At 46.0% G+C, this 15,967-nt stretch overlaps 1 protein-coding gene across 1 annotated transcript in view; it reads left to right on the top strand.

The window, feature by feature from the left end:
* SLC29A4 (solute carrier family 29 member 4) overlaps positions 1-15,967 on the top strand; it is an 889,038-nt gene that overhangs the window by 36,258 nt on the left and 836,813 nt on the right. The window contains exons 3-5 of the mRNA XM_044304489.1: positions 3,267-4,096; positions 4,904-5,020; positions 5,432-5,552. Coding sequence (XP_044160424.1) covers positions 3,267-4,096; positions 4,904-5,020; positions 5,432-5,552 — 1,068 coding nt within the window. The remainder of the gene's footprint in view (positions 1-3,266; positions 4,097-4,903; positions 5,021-5,431; positions 5,553-15,967) is intronic.

The raw sequence follows: 15,967 nt of genomic DNA, 5'->3' as shown, positions 1-15,967 counted from the left end.
GGAGGAGGTGGCAACAGGAGGCAAAGAATGTTGCCCTGCGATCCTTGGCGGCGGAAGGACGTGCGCCAAACAGCTCTCCGCCTGGGGCCCAGCTGCAACTACATTTACCCAGTGTGCAGTTAGGGAGATATAGCGTCCCTGGCCATGCTTACTGCCACGTATCTGTGGTTAGGTGGACCATGCCACAGATGGCGTTGCGCAGTGCACACTTGTTTTTATCGGATACTTGGTTGTGCAGGGAAGGCACGGCTCTCTTGGAGAAGTAGTGCCGGCTAGGAACAACATACTGTGGGACAGTAAGCGACATGAGCTGTTTGAAGCTGTCTGTGTCCACCAGCCTAAATGACAGCATTTCATAGGCCAGTAGTTTAGAAATGCTGGCATTCAGGGCCAGGGATCGAGGGTGGCTAGGTGGGAATTTACGCTTTCTCTCAAATGTTTGTGAGATGGAGAGCTGAACGCTGCCGTTTGACATGGTTGAGATGCTTGGTGACGGAGGTGGTGGTGTTGGTGGTACATCCCCTGTTTGCTGGGCGGCAGGTGCCAATGTTCCTCCAGAGGCGGAGAAAGAGGCCGAGGCGGCAGCAGCAGAAGAGGCCGAGGCTGCAGCAGCAGAAGAGGCCGAGGCTGCAGCAGCAGAAGAGGCCGAGGCTGCAGCAGCAGAAGAGGCCGAGGCTGCAGCAGCAGAAGAGGCCGAGGCGGCAGCAGTAGAAGAGGCCGAGGCGGCAGCAGCAGAAGATGTAGCAGGTGGAGCCTGAGTGACTTCCTTGTTTTTAAGGTGTTTACTCCACTGCAGTTCATGCTTTGCATGCAGGTGCCTGGTCATGCAGGTTGTGCTAAGGTTCAGAACGTTAATGCCTCGCTTCAGGCTCTGATGGCACAGCGTGCAAACCACTCGGGTCTTGTCGTCAGCACATTGTTTGAAGAAGTGCCATGCCAGGGAACTCCTTGAAGCTGCCTTTGGGGTGCTCGGTCCCAGATGGCAGCGGTCAGTAGCAGGCGGAGTCTCTTGGCGGCAGGTGTTCTGCTTTTGCCCACTGCTCCCTCTTTTGCTACGCTGTTGTCTCGGTCTCACCACTGCCTCTTCCTCCGAACTGTGAAAGTCAGTGGCACGACCTTCATTCCATGTGGGGTCTAGGACCTCATCGTCCCCTGCATCGTCTTCCACCCAGTCTTGATCCCTGACCTCCTGTTCAGTCTGCACACTGCAGAAAGACGCAGCAGTTGGCACCTGTGTTTCGTCATCATCAGAGACATGCTGAGGTGGTATTCACATGTCCTCATCAGGACACTTGCCCCTGTCGCCGTAGATGTGGATGGAACAGCGGCATCGATGGTATGCGGAGTAGTGGCAAAACAACGAGACTCAACCACTTGCAACCTGGTTTGCACATCCGTGACAGACGAAGTCAAGTTATTCAACAACAGATGGATTTGTGTCAGAGAGTTCTGAACAGTGACCGCGGAGACTTCTTCCTGCTGCTGAGGGCCTGAGTTAATGGCCAATAACCGGTATAACTCAGCCTTCGTAGCAGAAGCGGGATACGAAATACCCCGTCTGGACAACTCCGTCATCAGCCTAGGGACGGTCCAAGTGCGGAGAGACGACACACTGCCCCCTTCTGACATCCTGGCGGGGTTCTCGTCGACCGAAGCCTCCACTATGTCTGAAGCACGTGACATATCCTGTGGATACAGTATGCATAAATCAACTCCTGACTGTCAACCGACACCGGAACGATGTGACGTGGCTGTGAGTAGGCCGAGACCCATGCAACTGTGAAGGATACAAGTGAAAAAAGAACGAGAGGACCTGAACCAAGGAGAAGCGATAGCTGAACCTAGAACACCCTGGTGAATGGTGAGTCTGAACGTGGCACAACTGACCCACTACCAGAAGGAGAGAATGGAATAGTACCACGACATAGATACTGCCATACTGTACCCTGATGGTTGAACAACGTGCGGAATGTGTATGAAGAAGGACGACACAGATCCTGGAATAAAATCACATGTAAGATCCTCGCGTACATCATAGCGCCAAGCGTGGAGGCGTGTGACCAATAATACGGATGTCCTCTAACTAGCACTGAACAAGTATAACTCCCACTCCCTAAGACTCCATCAATCCAGCATGAGTTATACTCTTTATAATTATTCCCTCTTTTTTTTTTTTTCATTATAATATATATCTTTTTTTCCATCATAATATATATATATATATATATATATATATATATATATATATATTTTTTTTTTTTATAATATATATATTTTTTTTTGGGTGGTCATAACTCTGGTGGCCACAAGATGGAGCCAACACAGAGCACAGAGCCATGGACTGCACTGCCGGCAGTCACCACCGGAGGGAGCCCGCACCATCCAATGCTGCTCCATGGACTGCATTGACTCCAGCAGCCACCAGGGGGAGCCCACACAGTAATCGTCCGCCTGCAGCATGGGCAGACAGCGGAGGAGACCGCAAGCAGGATGCTGGGGTGAGTGCGCCGCGACATGGCCAACACGGGTATGGGGGGCATGAGGGGGGAAGAATCAATCTGCTGCCACGGACCCTGCCTAACTAGTGGCACAGCCGCCCGTGCCAGACGTTAAGGGGGGGAGAGAAATTTGAATCGGGATCGCGCTGATCCCTGCACCCTACGATTCATGCCACGTGGGAGCCGGAGCTGCCTGGCAGACGCTCCGGTGCGGTGTGGCTCCCTCTTACCTAGGGAGCTGGCACTGCCGGCCGGACTTGTGAACCGAGACTGCAATGTGGCAGTCACTTACCTGATCTAGTCACTTACCTGCTTCGCGCAGAAAACGAACTCCTAGGACCAGACGCAATCTTCACACACGGAACGAGGCCAGCGTTTGACACGCCGTTCATTAAAGGAGGGGCAGATGTGCCATGATATAGGCAACCGTGCCCCTCCCACAAATACAGGCCAATGAATCGGCCTTAACACATGTCGTTCCTGAATGCAAACACACAACACGATACCAGTGGAGTGTTTTCGTTCTCAGAGGAGGACGCAAGAAGAATTACTTCTTCAATTACAGCATCAAACGAGTTTTTATCAAACTCCAACCCAAGGGCTTCTGTGAACCCACTTAAGAAAACATACCGCAAAGCAATCTCACTGGAGCTACACATGGTGACCCTGGCGGAATACTACAAAATAAAAATTATCCCGCAAGGCCTCCGCTGCAACCTCCGACCTACTTTGTTCTCAGAAGATCCTGAATTCTGTCTGCAATTCGAGAGAATTCTCAAAGCGTCATTCGACATTATCCTTTTAACCCTGCAAATAAAGAAATCAAAAAGACCAAGGAGGAGATTACCACGTTGGAACAGAACCTATTTCAAGAAGCACCAACGGATGAAGCAGCATCTATCCGAACCAACCTTACTCAGAAAAACAACCATTTTAGACGTACCCTGGAAGAACAAAAGAAGTCCAAGTTCCAGAGAGACATCAAGGACTACTCTACAAACCAGGTTTACCATACAGTATCACGTGATTTCGCAACTGCAGATACTGCCCCCCCTTTCACCTCAGGCTCCTCAAGTGCTAGTGAGGCCGATTTTTTTAGACAGAGCTACAGGCCGAAACAGATTCAGAGGCTGTCAAGGAGGGCGGGGAAGAAACACAGGAAGAGGCAGACAGAACTTCCGCTCCCAGTCACGGGACCCTATCCGAACCAGGTCAACGTACAGGAACTAGACAAAGATTCTTCTAACCCTGAGGACCTGACCATTAATTTATCTAAAAGAAACCTCTCCACGGATGAAATATCGGCTCTCAACCTAGGCCTTGGCTTCGTCCCTACTAAACTTACCAACCCATATGTACTGGATAAAGAGATGTCTCGCTTCTTTCGTGCCATCAGATTGAGGGCCTACCTGGATATTGAAAAACCACCCTGGGCGAACGAACAACCATTAGTCTCCTCACCGTTTCAAATACGAACCAGAGGATGTAAACCTCCAAATACATATATGCCTCCCAAGAAATACGATATGATCGAAAAATACATATCTAAGGTCCAGGACGAGATGAACAGCCTAGCAAAGAAATCAACCACAATAAAGGTGAGATTTAACCTATCTAGGGGTCAAAAAGGCGCATTAAAGAACTTGCCAATGATAGGAACATAGTTATCAAGCCAGCCGATAAAGGCTCGGGGATAGTTATTATGGATCGTCTAAAATACAGAGACGAGATCCTGGGACAATTGAGGGAACACGGTACCTATCAACCATCAGGATCCCACTAAGAGGTTCCTAACAGAACTGTCTGAGATTGTGGGACACGCACACGCCAATGGAATCCTGACGAGAAAAATGGTTGATTACCTGGTCCACCAATATCCTCGTATCCCCGTAATTTATACGCTGCCCAAGGTCCATAAGGCTAAGGAAAATCCCCCCGGGAGACCCATCATCTCGGGGTGTGATTCTATGTTCCAGGCGGCAGCCAAAATGCTGGACAAATTTCTGAGACCCTATGCCTTGAGTGGCAGGTCTTACATCCAGGATACCACTGATTTTTTTGAATAAAATCCACAAGGTTCAACTTGGGGACAATGACCCATACTTGGTAACCATGGATGTAACAAGCCTATACACCAACATCCCCACAGACGCAGGAATTGAATGCGTTAGGGCCGCTCTATCTAAACAGGCAGAATTCTCACCAGCGGAGCAGGAATTCATACTGTCCCTACTGTCATTTGTCCTCAAGCATAAGGGACAGCGATGGGGTGTAGTGTAGCACCTACGTTCGCCGTCATCTACATGAATTCCTTTGAAGAAAAGGTTGTATATCCCCATGCAATGTTTAAAGATCATGCCTACTGTTGGGTTAGATATATTGACAACATCTTCTGTATTTGGCAGGGCTCAGAGGAAGATATCCATACCTTCCATTGGGACATCAACACCGGCGTTTCCATCATCTCTCTCTCTCTGAGTTCCAGTCGGTCCAAAATCTCTTTTCTAGATGTCTGCTTGAAGGTAAGGGACAAAACCATCACCACTGATTTGTACACCAAACCTACAGATAGAAACAGTTTACTGAGGTTTAATAGCTTCCACCCCCCAGGCTTAATTCGATCCCTACCTTGATCTCAATTGATGAGGGTCAAACGGATTGTCTCCAATCCATCCATGATAGATCGCAGACTTAACAAGATGTCATCCAAATTTATGGTGAGGGGCTTCCCGTCCCATATTTTACACTCACATACTCGGAAAGTAACCAAGATCTCAAGAGGCAACCTCCTGACATCCAAGGTACGTTCGGAAACATCCACTCAGAAACGGATCCCATGTGTAACCACGTTCTCACATCAGAGCATGGAGGTAAAAAAAATAGTTAATAAACACTGGCATATCCTTACCAGTAACGTCCCCAATATCTTTAAGGACACGCCACTAATGTCCTACAAAAGAGCCAAGAACATTAGGGATCTACTAGTCAAATCAGACCTTGGGAGCAGTAAGGGCTCCAGGATCCTGACCACCATCATAGGTTCTCCCATCAACGGTACCTATCCTTGCCTCTCATGTGCCCAATGTAGTAGGGTCACCAAAGGCCCTACCTTTACCCACCCCACGTCAGGTAAAACATTTAATATCCAGGGCCATTTCTCGTTCCAGACTAACTTTGTCATATACCTTATCAAATGTCCCTGTGGCCTCGGCTATGTTGGCCAGACCATACAGAAAATTAATTAAAGAGTGTATCTGCCAACATAAGTCCAATATCTGTACCAAAAAAACAGACGCCCCCTTGGTCGAACACTTTATTGAACACAAACACGCCATCAGCCAATTACGCTTCCAAGTAATTGACTGGATTCCTCCTCTAAGACGAGGCGGGGATCGCCAGGCGGTACTGCGGGAGAGAGAGATGTCCTGGATTCGTCGGTTATGTACCCTACAACCAGTCGGGTTGAATAAGGATTATCTTTAGGTTAACTATGTAACACGTCTATTTTAATGCTGAAAATGTTACTTATACCTCATCCATATCCATCTTTGAAAACAGACCACTGTGCTATTGCCTGATTTTAGTCCATTCTCCTATTTTGGTCTAATGTGGACGCCTGTGTGATTGTGTTGAGCTTACTTAGCTCCATGGTCATCTTCCTTTGATGCCCCTGGAACTGTGTAGCCTGGCTGATAATTTCTTGTATTGAGCCATGGGGCCATGTTTGTGACACTATTGCTCAGACGTTATTCATTATGTTATACCTTGTCTTTCTGTGGATACATATAGCAATTTTGATAATATAGCTGCCTAAATAACTAGATGCGCATGCACCATATAGGGACAACCCCCTGCCCTGCGCTCTACAAATTGCCTCTTATCTAGCGCTCCCGCTCTACACTGTGCTAGCAGCTCCGCCCCCCCACAGCCTTACACTCCCCATCTCCGTAACCTGGAGTGTGATCATGTGATTACATCACATGGTACACCAATCACTTCCACCCGCTTGACACGCACCCCACTTCCGGTTACGGCTTCTCCGATAACCGGAAGTGACGTATCGGCACACTTGTTAGCAACTAGCTGGCGTCCTGCGTCCCAGGCCTCATTTTGGCGATTGGATCCGCCCATCGCCTTAGTCAGATGACCTAGATCCACCTACCCCATGCCGCTAGGACATATTTAAACATGGCGCATCCCATACCTAACCAAGCGCCGGCTGTAAGCACACCGTAGTCCTCAGAGTGGTGAGTTACTGTTACCTGTTACCTATGCTCAAATGTACCTTTCTCTGCATTAGTCTGTCTTGCTATTTAATGCAGGCCCTCCTCCCCACACCTCTAGATGCTTCTCCATTATCCCGGGATATTTTGCCCTAGAGGTTGAACCATGCACTCTTAGGAGACTTTCTCTTACTTTCTGTATTTTCCTTCATGTTGTTTCAGCCCTTCTATAGGTGACGTGGTACTTGTGGCCAGCCTGTGGCAGCCCTTTCTGCCGCAGGTATGCCCTGACTACCCCGCCAACCTTCCCTTTTCATCCTATGGCCAGTTCCTGCAACAGATATTATTGTTCCTGTTTGATAGTGCATTCTGAGGCCATCCAATACCCCATGTTCTTTGGCCACAGCCTGCACTACGCACAGATCTAGCACTCACATACCTCCGTTGAGCACAGTTGCTCCTAGTGCTACCAAACATGATTTAGCCCTTTGGACTAGTTGTTTATACTTGGTGACATAACGTGTTCTCCGCCTCACCAGTTGCATTTTATGAAGTATGTTACTGTAACATTGTTGTATGACCCTTCCGAATAGTTTTTAATCATGTCTTACTTATTACTTGTATAATCATGTATTTATGCACCTAATTATACTATCATGTATCATTGATTTTTAATTGATTGCCGCCATATGAATTCTCTTTTTGAATATTATGTCTTGTCAGCCTGATGAAGGGCGATTGTTAGCCTGAAACGTTGCAACTGACATACCACCTACTCCGGCTGAAATAATATGAAATAAAATCATTAATTATCATCACTTAAGGAGTGCTGTCTAAATATTTGTGATACCTACAGTTCTTGAGGTGGAGCTACAGAACACAACCCGGACGTGCACCCACCCTTGCCATTTTATGAAAAGAGTGCTGTGGCCTACTTACTTGAAAAGAATGATCCTGAATGAGACAGAACATTTGTTCTAGTTCTGGGAGAGTCCCAGAATCTGTCCTGACAGATAAGTGAACCTAACTCACAGCGGGTAAGGGGATGTGAAGTGCGTGGTTGGGATATTTTAACAGTTCTGTACATGTAAGAGAAGACAAGATGGAGTCACATTTCCCTTCAGCGCCATTGGTTAGAGGGAGCCAGACACCCTATTACCGTGTTAACAGACAATAAGAATCTGGCCTACTTGGAATCGGCCAAGCGTCTGAACCCGAGACAGGCCAGATGGTCTTTGTTCTTTTCTAGGTTTAATTTTGTTGTTACGTTCCACCCTGGGGTTAAAAATGTGAAGGCGGATGCCCTGTCACGTTGTTTTCTGGGAGGGTGGAACTTTGAAGACCCGGGTCCCATTTTGGCTGAAGGGGTGGTCGTCTCTGCTCTTTATCCTGATTTGGAGGCAGAGGTTCAGGCAGCCCAGGCAGAAGCTCCTGATCTTTGTCCCCCTGGGAGGTTGTTTGTGCCACTCGCTTTACGAGACAAGGTTTTTAAGGAGCACCACGATACTGTCCTTGCTGGGCACCCAGGGAGCAGAGCCACAGTGGATCTCATTGCTCGGAGATTCTGGTGGCCGGCTCTTCGTAAGATGGTTGTGGGTTTTGTGGCAGCCTGCGAGACCTGCGCTCGTGCCAAGCTCCTTCATTCACGGCCATCGGGTTCTCTCCTCCCGTTACCCATTCCTTCCCGTCCTTGGATGCATCTGTCCATGGACTTCATTACGGACCTGCCTTGTTCCTCGTGGAAGACTGTGATTCTGGTAGTATTGGACCGTTTTAGCAAAATGGCGCATTTCATTCCCTTTTCTGGGTTACCCAATGCTAAGACACTGGAGCAAGCGTTTGTTGATCACATTGTTAAATTGCATGGCATTCCTGCAGACATCGTCTCTGATAGGGGCGCATAATTTGTTTCCAGATTCTGGAAGGCCTTCTGTTCTCGCTTGGGGGTTCGGTTGTCGTTCTCTTCTGCTTTTCACCCGCAGTCAAATGGTCAGACCGAACGCGTCAATCAGAATCTGGAGACATATCTGCGCTGTTTTGTGGCAGAGAATCAGGAGGATTGATGTTCTTTTTTGTTCCTTGCTGAGTTTGCTTTAAATAACCGTCGCGAGGAGTCCTCTGATAAGTCACCATTTTTTGGTGCATATGGGTTTCCTCCGCAGTTTGGGACATTCTTTGGAGAGTGGTCTTCTGGTTTACCTGATGAGGAGAGATTTTCCTAGTCTTTGTCATTTTTTGGGCAAAAGATTCAGGGTAATCTGAAGAGGATGAGTGAGAGATATAAGCGTGCGGCGGATAAGAGATGTGTGCCTGGTCCGGACCAGAATGTGGGTGATCTGGTGTGGTTGTCTACAAAGAATATCAAACTGAAGGTTCCCTCCTTGAAGTTGGGTCCTAAGTTTATTGGGCCTTACAAGATCTTGTCCATCATCAATCCCGTTGCCTTCCGTCTTGTCAAAGTATATCTTTTATATAAAATTTAAATATTTTATATTTAAAAAAAAATGTTAATAAAATAATAAAATATGGAAATCAGTCAGGAAATCCACTAGGCGGACATAAAACGCCTTTCTTTTATCTTGAGACTCTAAATTAAATTTATGGTGAAAATGACATACTATTATTAATTTACCTCTAGATGGCACTGTTGTACCACATGACAATTTCAACATTAACTCTAAATACCTAATAATATATTCAGATGACCTCATTGACCTTCCCAATATGCATCAATATTAAGGGTTTCTTCCTGACATTTTAATTACCCCTAATCTAGACATGTTGGAGTCACCATCTCCTACTGTCTTCTTAGGGACAATGGACAATGGTTCCTTTTACTTAACATCCGGATTCATTAACTTGCCCACATGGCTGGCTAATAATATTCAGCTCTCCTCATGAAATCCAATTAGTAGGAAGATAACTTCAATACTTTTCTAAACCTTAAAAGTCTATATGGTCAGTGGGACATACACGGCATAAAATATATATTCTAAATAATGTGTGTGTGTGTGTGTGTGTATATATATATATATATATATATATATATATATATACACATCGACACACTGTTATACATAGATGACATATTATATAAGTCATTGGTTAAGATATGTTGCAAATTTAAATACACCACACAGGAATATATAGAATATAATTATGAAGACATGAATGGGACATTCACACACCCAAAGTGGACTTCCCTAATGATTTTGTAATGAAGTAAAATAATACATTGCTATTCAAGTGGTTGTCTCTCACAGATACATGTCTGTAGGACCCATTATAGTATTAACAGATATACTACATCTGCTCACAATAATTTTAAAAGACAATACACTCTATGTCCCTACAAACATGTTACCCAAACTGAACTCAGCATAACCTCATCTCGGCCTGTTTCAACCCTATAGAGAAATATCAGACTCTGGTTCAATCTGTGATTACACTTAAAGGCAATGGGCATTGATATTTAGACTATAATATCTTCAGATAAGATTGTACATTTATGAAAATGCACGACAGTCTTTATCTTCCTCAGACTTGGAAGATCCATAATGTTTTTCACAGGTCCCTATTAAAGCCTTATGTCCAACCCACTGTACCCTCCTCTTTGCCTCCTCCTCTGATTGTTGTTGATGGTAATCTTGAATTTCAGGTCTCTAGGATTGTGGATTCTCGCATTGTCCGCGGTTCTCTCCAGTACCTTGTTCATTGGGAGGGTTATGGTCCTGAGGAGAGGATGTGGGTTCCAGTGGCAGACATTAAGGCCACTCGTCTTATCAGGGCTTTTCATAGGTCTCATCCTGAGAAGGTGGGCTGTGAGTGTCCGGAGACCACCCGTAGAGGGAGGGGTACTGTCACCGCCACTTCTGTGAGGTCTGTTAGATATTCTTCTCTACCTGCATAAAGTTCTTTGTTTTGGTTTCACTTTGTCATCTCCTTTCCTTCTCCCAGCTGTCACCTATTTACACTAATTGTCTCCCTTTATATTCCCTCCCATACTGCCTCACTTTGCGGTTTATACTTCTTCCTGGATTGTGTTCACTGCTGGAAGCTGCTTCTGATGATTCCTCAGATAAGTCTGTTTCCTTGCTGGCTTGATTCTAGGTGACCCTGACTCCGTCCGTATTAAGTGCAAGGAGCCGGTAATCGTGTACCCTCACTATTATAGGGTTTTCAGGTGTCACATAGTATGAGGTAGGTAGACATGCAATCGTCTACTACAAAGACCTTTGCATGGGCATAGCAGTCAGGGAGAGCTCTAGGGGTTGTATAGGGCTAACCCATATGCTCCTTAGTATGGGATCAAGCCAGTCGGATGTTTACACCTACACCTACTTGTTTGTAATCTGACAGCAGTGCAATGCTTCTGTCAGAATGCACATCAGTGCTGCAGCTAGTCGATCGGTTGGTCCACCTGGAAGGTTAAAAAAAAAAAAAAAAAAAAAAAAAGCAACGCAATAATTTGATCAACTTTTGAACAGGACATATAAACTTGAACTTTTTGAACTGAACATTAACCTTTTTGCTTACTGGTGATTTTGTTTTTTGTTTTTTTACCTTCATACGACAAACCTCTCCTTCCCCATGGGACAATGTGCAAAGTGCAAATCCCCCAAAGTTGTGGCGAAGTGCGTTATGCACTTTGTCCCAGGTGAAAGGAGAGGTTTGCAGCAGCTCTGTGTGAATGGGCCCTAATGGCCCTGTGTGCCTGTCCTGGTGAGATGTGATCCCTATGCTAGGTGTACCTGTGTGTGGTACTTCCAGGAACACTCCCCTAAGCATAGGGCAGGGTGGTCAGGGCAGTCAGGACAGAAATAGCGGGTGTCACGCCTTATTCCACTCCTGCTACAGACACAACATCTTTTTCGGGGTGACGGTTGTGTTGAGGTACCGGCAACGACATTGGGGAAATGTTGCTCGTGTAGACGGCTAACTACACTGGTGGATGGGGCCACGGAACCTCCTGGGTACAGGAGGTTCTCGATGATCTCTTTCTGAAATTTGAGGAAGGATCGTGTTCTCCCAGCCTTACTGTAGAGAACAAAACTATTATACAGAGCCAATTGAATTAGGTATACAGACACCTTCTTATACCAGTGTCTGGTTCTGCGGGACACTAAATACGGAGACAACATCTGGTCATTGAAGTCCACCCCTCCCATGTGAAGGTCATAGTCGTGGACTGAGAGGGGCTTTTCAATGACACGGGTTGCTCGCTCAATTTGGATTGTCGAGTGAATGGAGGAGAGCATGTAAACGTCATGCTTGTCTGTCCATTTCACTGCAAGCAGTTCTTGGTTACACAAGGCAGCCCTCTCCCCCCTTGCAAGACGGATGCTAACGAGCCGTTGGGGGAAGCCCGCGCGACTAGTTCGCGCGGTGCCACAGCAGCCAATCTGTTCTAGAAACAAATGCCTGAAGAGTGACACACTTGTGTAGAAATTGTCCACATAAAGATGGTATCCCTTGCCGAATAAGGGTGACACCAAGTCCCAGAATGTCTTCCCACTGCTCCCCAGGTAGTCAGAGCAACCGACCGGCTCCAGGGTCTGATCTTTTCCCTCATAGACACGAAATTTGTGGGTATTGCCTGTGGCCCTTTCACAGAGCTTATACAATTTGACCCCATACCGGGCGCGCTTGCTTGGGATGTAATGTTTGAAGCCAAGGCGCCCGGTAAAATGTATTAGGGACTCGTCTATGCAGATGTTTTGCTCTGGGGTATACAAATCTGCAAATTTCTGGTTAAAATGGTCTATGAGGGGCCCAATTTTGTGGAGCCGGTCAAAAGCTGGGTGGCCTCTGGGACGGGAGGTGGTGTTGTCGCTAAAGTGCAGCAAACACAGGATGGTCTCAAATCTTGTCCTGGACATAGCAGCAAAGAACATGTGATGAATTGGGTTCGTGGACCAATATTACCGCAATTCATGCTTTTTAGTTAGACCCATGTTGAGGAGAAGGGCCAGAAAAATGTTCAATTCGGAAACTTGGACTGGTTTCCACCGGAAAGGCTGGGCATAAAAGCTTCCCAGGTTGGCGGTTATAAATGGTGTGGCATACCGATTTGTTTCTGCCACAACTAAGTCTAAGAGCTCAGCAGTCAAGAACAGCTCAAAAAATCCCAGGGCCGAACCGATCTGAGCTGTCTCAACCCGAACTCCAGACTGGGCGGTGAAAGGGGGAACTACAGGTGCGGCTGAAGTTGGGGACTGCCAATCAGGGTTTGCCAGCACCTCTGGAATTCTAGGGGCTCTACAGGCCTGTCTGTGCAGTGGCTGCGACGGGGTCACTACTGCACGTGCCACCGTACCAGCTTCAACTGCCCTTCTGGTGCTCGCCACTTCACCATGTTCTACGGCAGTGCTGGTACTAGGTCCAGGATGGGCTGCGCTGCTGGTGTATGCCTCACCATGTAATCCGACAGCGCCACCCCCACTCTGCTGCCCTTGAAGCGGATCCTGCGCAACCTGTGGTCTAGCGACACGGGGCCGGGTACGCCTGGTGCTATCACGGACCTCAACCTCCTCGTCGGAACTTTGTGTCAGACTGCCACTGTTTTCTACAGGTTCATATTCTGACCCGCTAGATTCATCAGATGAGGGTTCCCATTCCTCATCCGACTGGGTCAGAAGCCTGTAGGCCTCTTCAGAAGAATACCCCCTGTTTGACATTTGGGCAACTAAATTTAGGAGTATTCCCTGAGACTACCCAAGAAAAAAAGCAAGCCTGTCTTACAAATGGGAGGCTAGCAAAGTACCGGAGGCCGCTGCGGTTGATAAAAAATATCAAAACTGATTTTTTTTTTTATCACTGCAGCGCATGTAAAGTGAATGTGCAGTGATAAAAAAATAATAATAATCTGTCACTGCGGCGGGGCGGGCGTGGGTGAACGCACATGTAGGCGACCGATCAGGCCTGATCGGACTAACACTGCGTTTTGGGTGGAGGGCGAACTAAAGTGACACTAATACTATTATAGATCTGACTGTGATCAGTTTTGATCACTTCCAGATACTATAAAAGTACAAAAGCTGATTAGCGATCAGCTAAGTATATGTCACAGAAACACACAGAATATGTACACTAGATTAGGACCAGATTTTCGGAATTTGCCTTAAAGAAAAAAAATTCTGATGCAGAACAGTATTTTTCACAGAAACACACAGAGGAACTTGTACATTTCACTTATCTACAATACGGACACTAGATTAGGCCAAGATTTTTTGAATTTGCACATAAGAAACTCTTTTCTGCTGCAGGACAGTATATGTCACGGAAACACACAGAATATGGACACTAGATTAGGCCCAGATTTTTGGAATTTGCCCTAAAGAAACATTTTTCTGATACAGGACAGTATATGTCACGGAACCATACAGAATATGGACACTAGATTAGGCCCATATTTTTGGAATTTGCCCTAAAGAAACAGTTTTCTGATGCAGGACAGTATATGTCACAAAAACACACAGAATATGGACACTAGATTAGGCCCAGATATCGGGAATATGCCCTAAAGAAACAGTTTTCTGATGCAGGAGAGTATATGTCACAGAAACACACAGAATATGGACACTAGATTAGGCCCAGATTTTTGGAATTTGCCCTAAAGAAACAGTCTTATTATGCAGGACAGTATATGTCACAGAAGCACACATAATATAAACACTAAAAAGATTTTCCATATTTTTCTCTTTGTAGTACGTATTGGAGGCGTGGCGATCTCCAAGCAGTCAAGCACACCTGTCCAGTTGATCTGCCCCCTGGAGGCTGGTTTTAAAGTCAGTATAAAACTGAGTCTGCTTATACAGCACCTACCAGTAGCCATTAGGCTCCAGGAGAAGTATAAAGTGGGCTCAGCATGCATGTGAGTACTTGCATCCCTGGATCCGATGAAAGCTGTAATGGCACCGGACGGGGTTAAAAGCAGAGTGTGCTTGGCATGCATGCTGTACCTGCGCTCCCTGGACTTTATGTGGCTGTCATGGCCCATAAAAGGTAGGAACTAGTGTTAGGGACCACTCATGAAGGCAACCTTGACGCGGTGAGTGGCTTATTACGCTTTGGCCAAAATGTACACCAATGCCTTATTCAACATCCAGCATAAAGGCAGGGCAGAGTGCTGGTTGCAGTGTGCGATTGCATTTTGTGTTTTTACATTTATATCTCTATTTCGCCATAGCAATCTGCACCTGCTAGGGGTTGTGCGGGCTGAAATTTTCCATATTAAACACTAGATTAGGTTCGAATTTTTGGAATTTGCCCTAAAGAAACTGTTTTGTGAAGCAGGACAGTATATGTCACGGAAACACACAGAATATAAACACTAGATTAGGCCCAGATTTTTGGAATTTGCCCTAAAGAAACAGTTTTGTGAAGCAGGACAGTATATGTCACGGAAATACACAGAATATGGACAATAGATTAGGCACAGATCTTCGGAATTTGCCCCAAAGAAACAGTTTTCTGATGCAGGACAGTATATATCTTGGAAACATACAGAATATGGACACTAGATTAGGCCCATATTTTAGGAATTTGCCCTAAAGAAACAATTTTCTGATGCAGGACAGTATATGTCACGACACAATTAGGATAGAGAGTATAAAGAAGATCGCGGCACTCACCAGAGTAGAAGTAGTATTGCTGCTTTATTGATACACTTTCGTAACAAGCTTGTGCATAGATGATCCTGGGGCGGACACACTGTAGCAAGCAGCGGCGGCCGCTTCGCGCGCGGGATCGCGCTTCCTCTGGCCGCGGCACAGAATATGGCAGATAATGGCCGACACAGACTATGGACACAAGATTAGGCCCAGATTATTAAAATTTGCCTTAAAGAAACTGTTTTCTGATGCAGGACAGTATATGTCGCAGAAACACACAGAATATGAACACTACATTAAGCCTATATTTTTGGAATTTGCCCTAAAGACACAGTTTTCTGATGCAGGACAGTATATATCACAGAAACACATAGAATACGGACACTAGATTTGGCCCAGATTTTCGGAATTTGCCTTAAAGAAACATTTTTCTGATGCAAGACAGTATACAGTCATGTGAAAAAATTAGGACACCCTTTGAAAGCATGTGGTTTTTTGTAACATTTTTAATAAAAGGTTATTTCATCTCCGTTTCAACAATACAGAGAGATTAAAGTAATCCAACTAAACAAAGAAAACTGAAGAAAAGTCTTTTCAAGATCTTCTGTAAATGTCATTCTACAAAAATGCCTAT

The sequence above is a fragment of the Bufo gargarizans genome, chromosome 8 (genome assembly GCF_014858855.1).
Source record: "Bufo gargarizans isolate SCDJY-AF-19 chromosome 8, ASM1485885v1, whole genome shotgun sequence".
Lineage (NCBI taxonomy): Eukaryota > Metazoa > Chordata > Amphibia > Anura > Bufonidae > Bufo > Bufo gargarizans.
The sequence above is the reverse complement of the archived record's forward strand: the minus strand, read 5'-3'. Positions and strand labels throughout refer to the sequence as shown.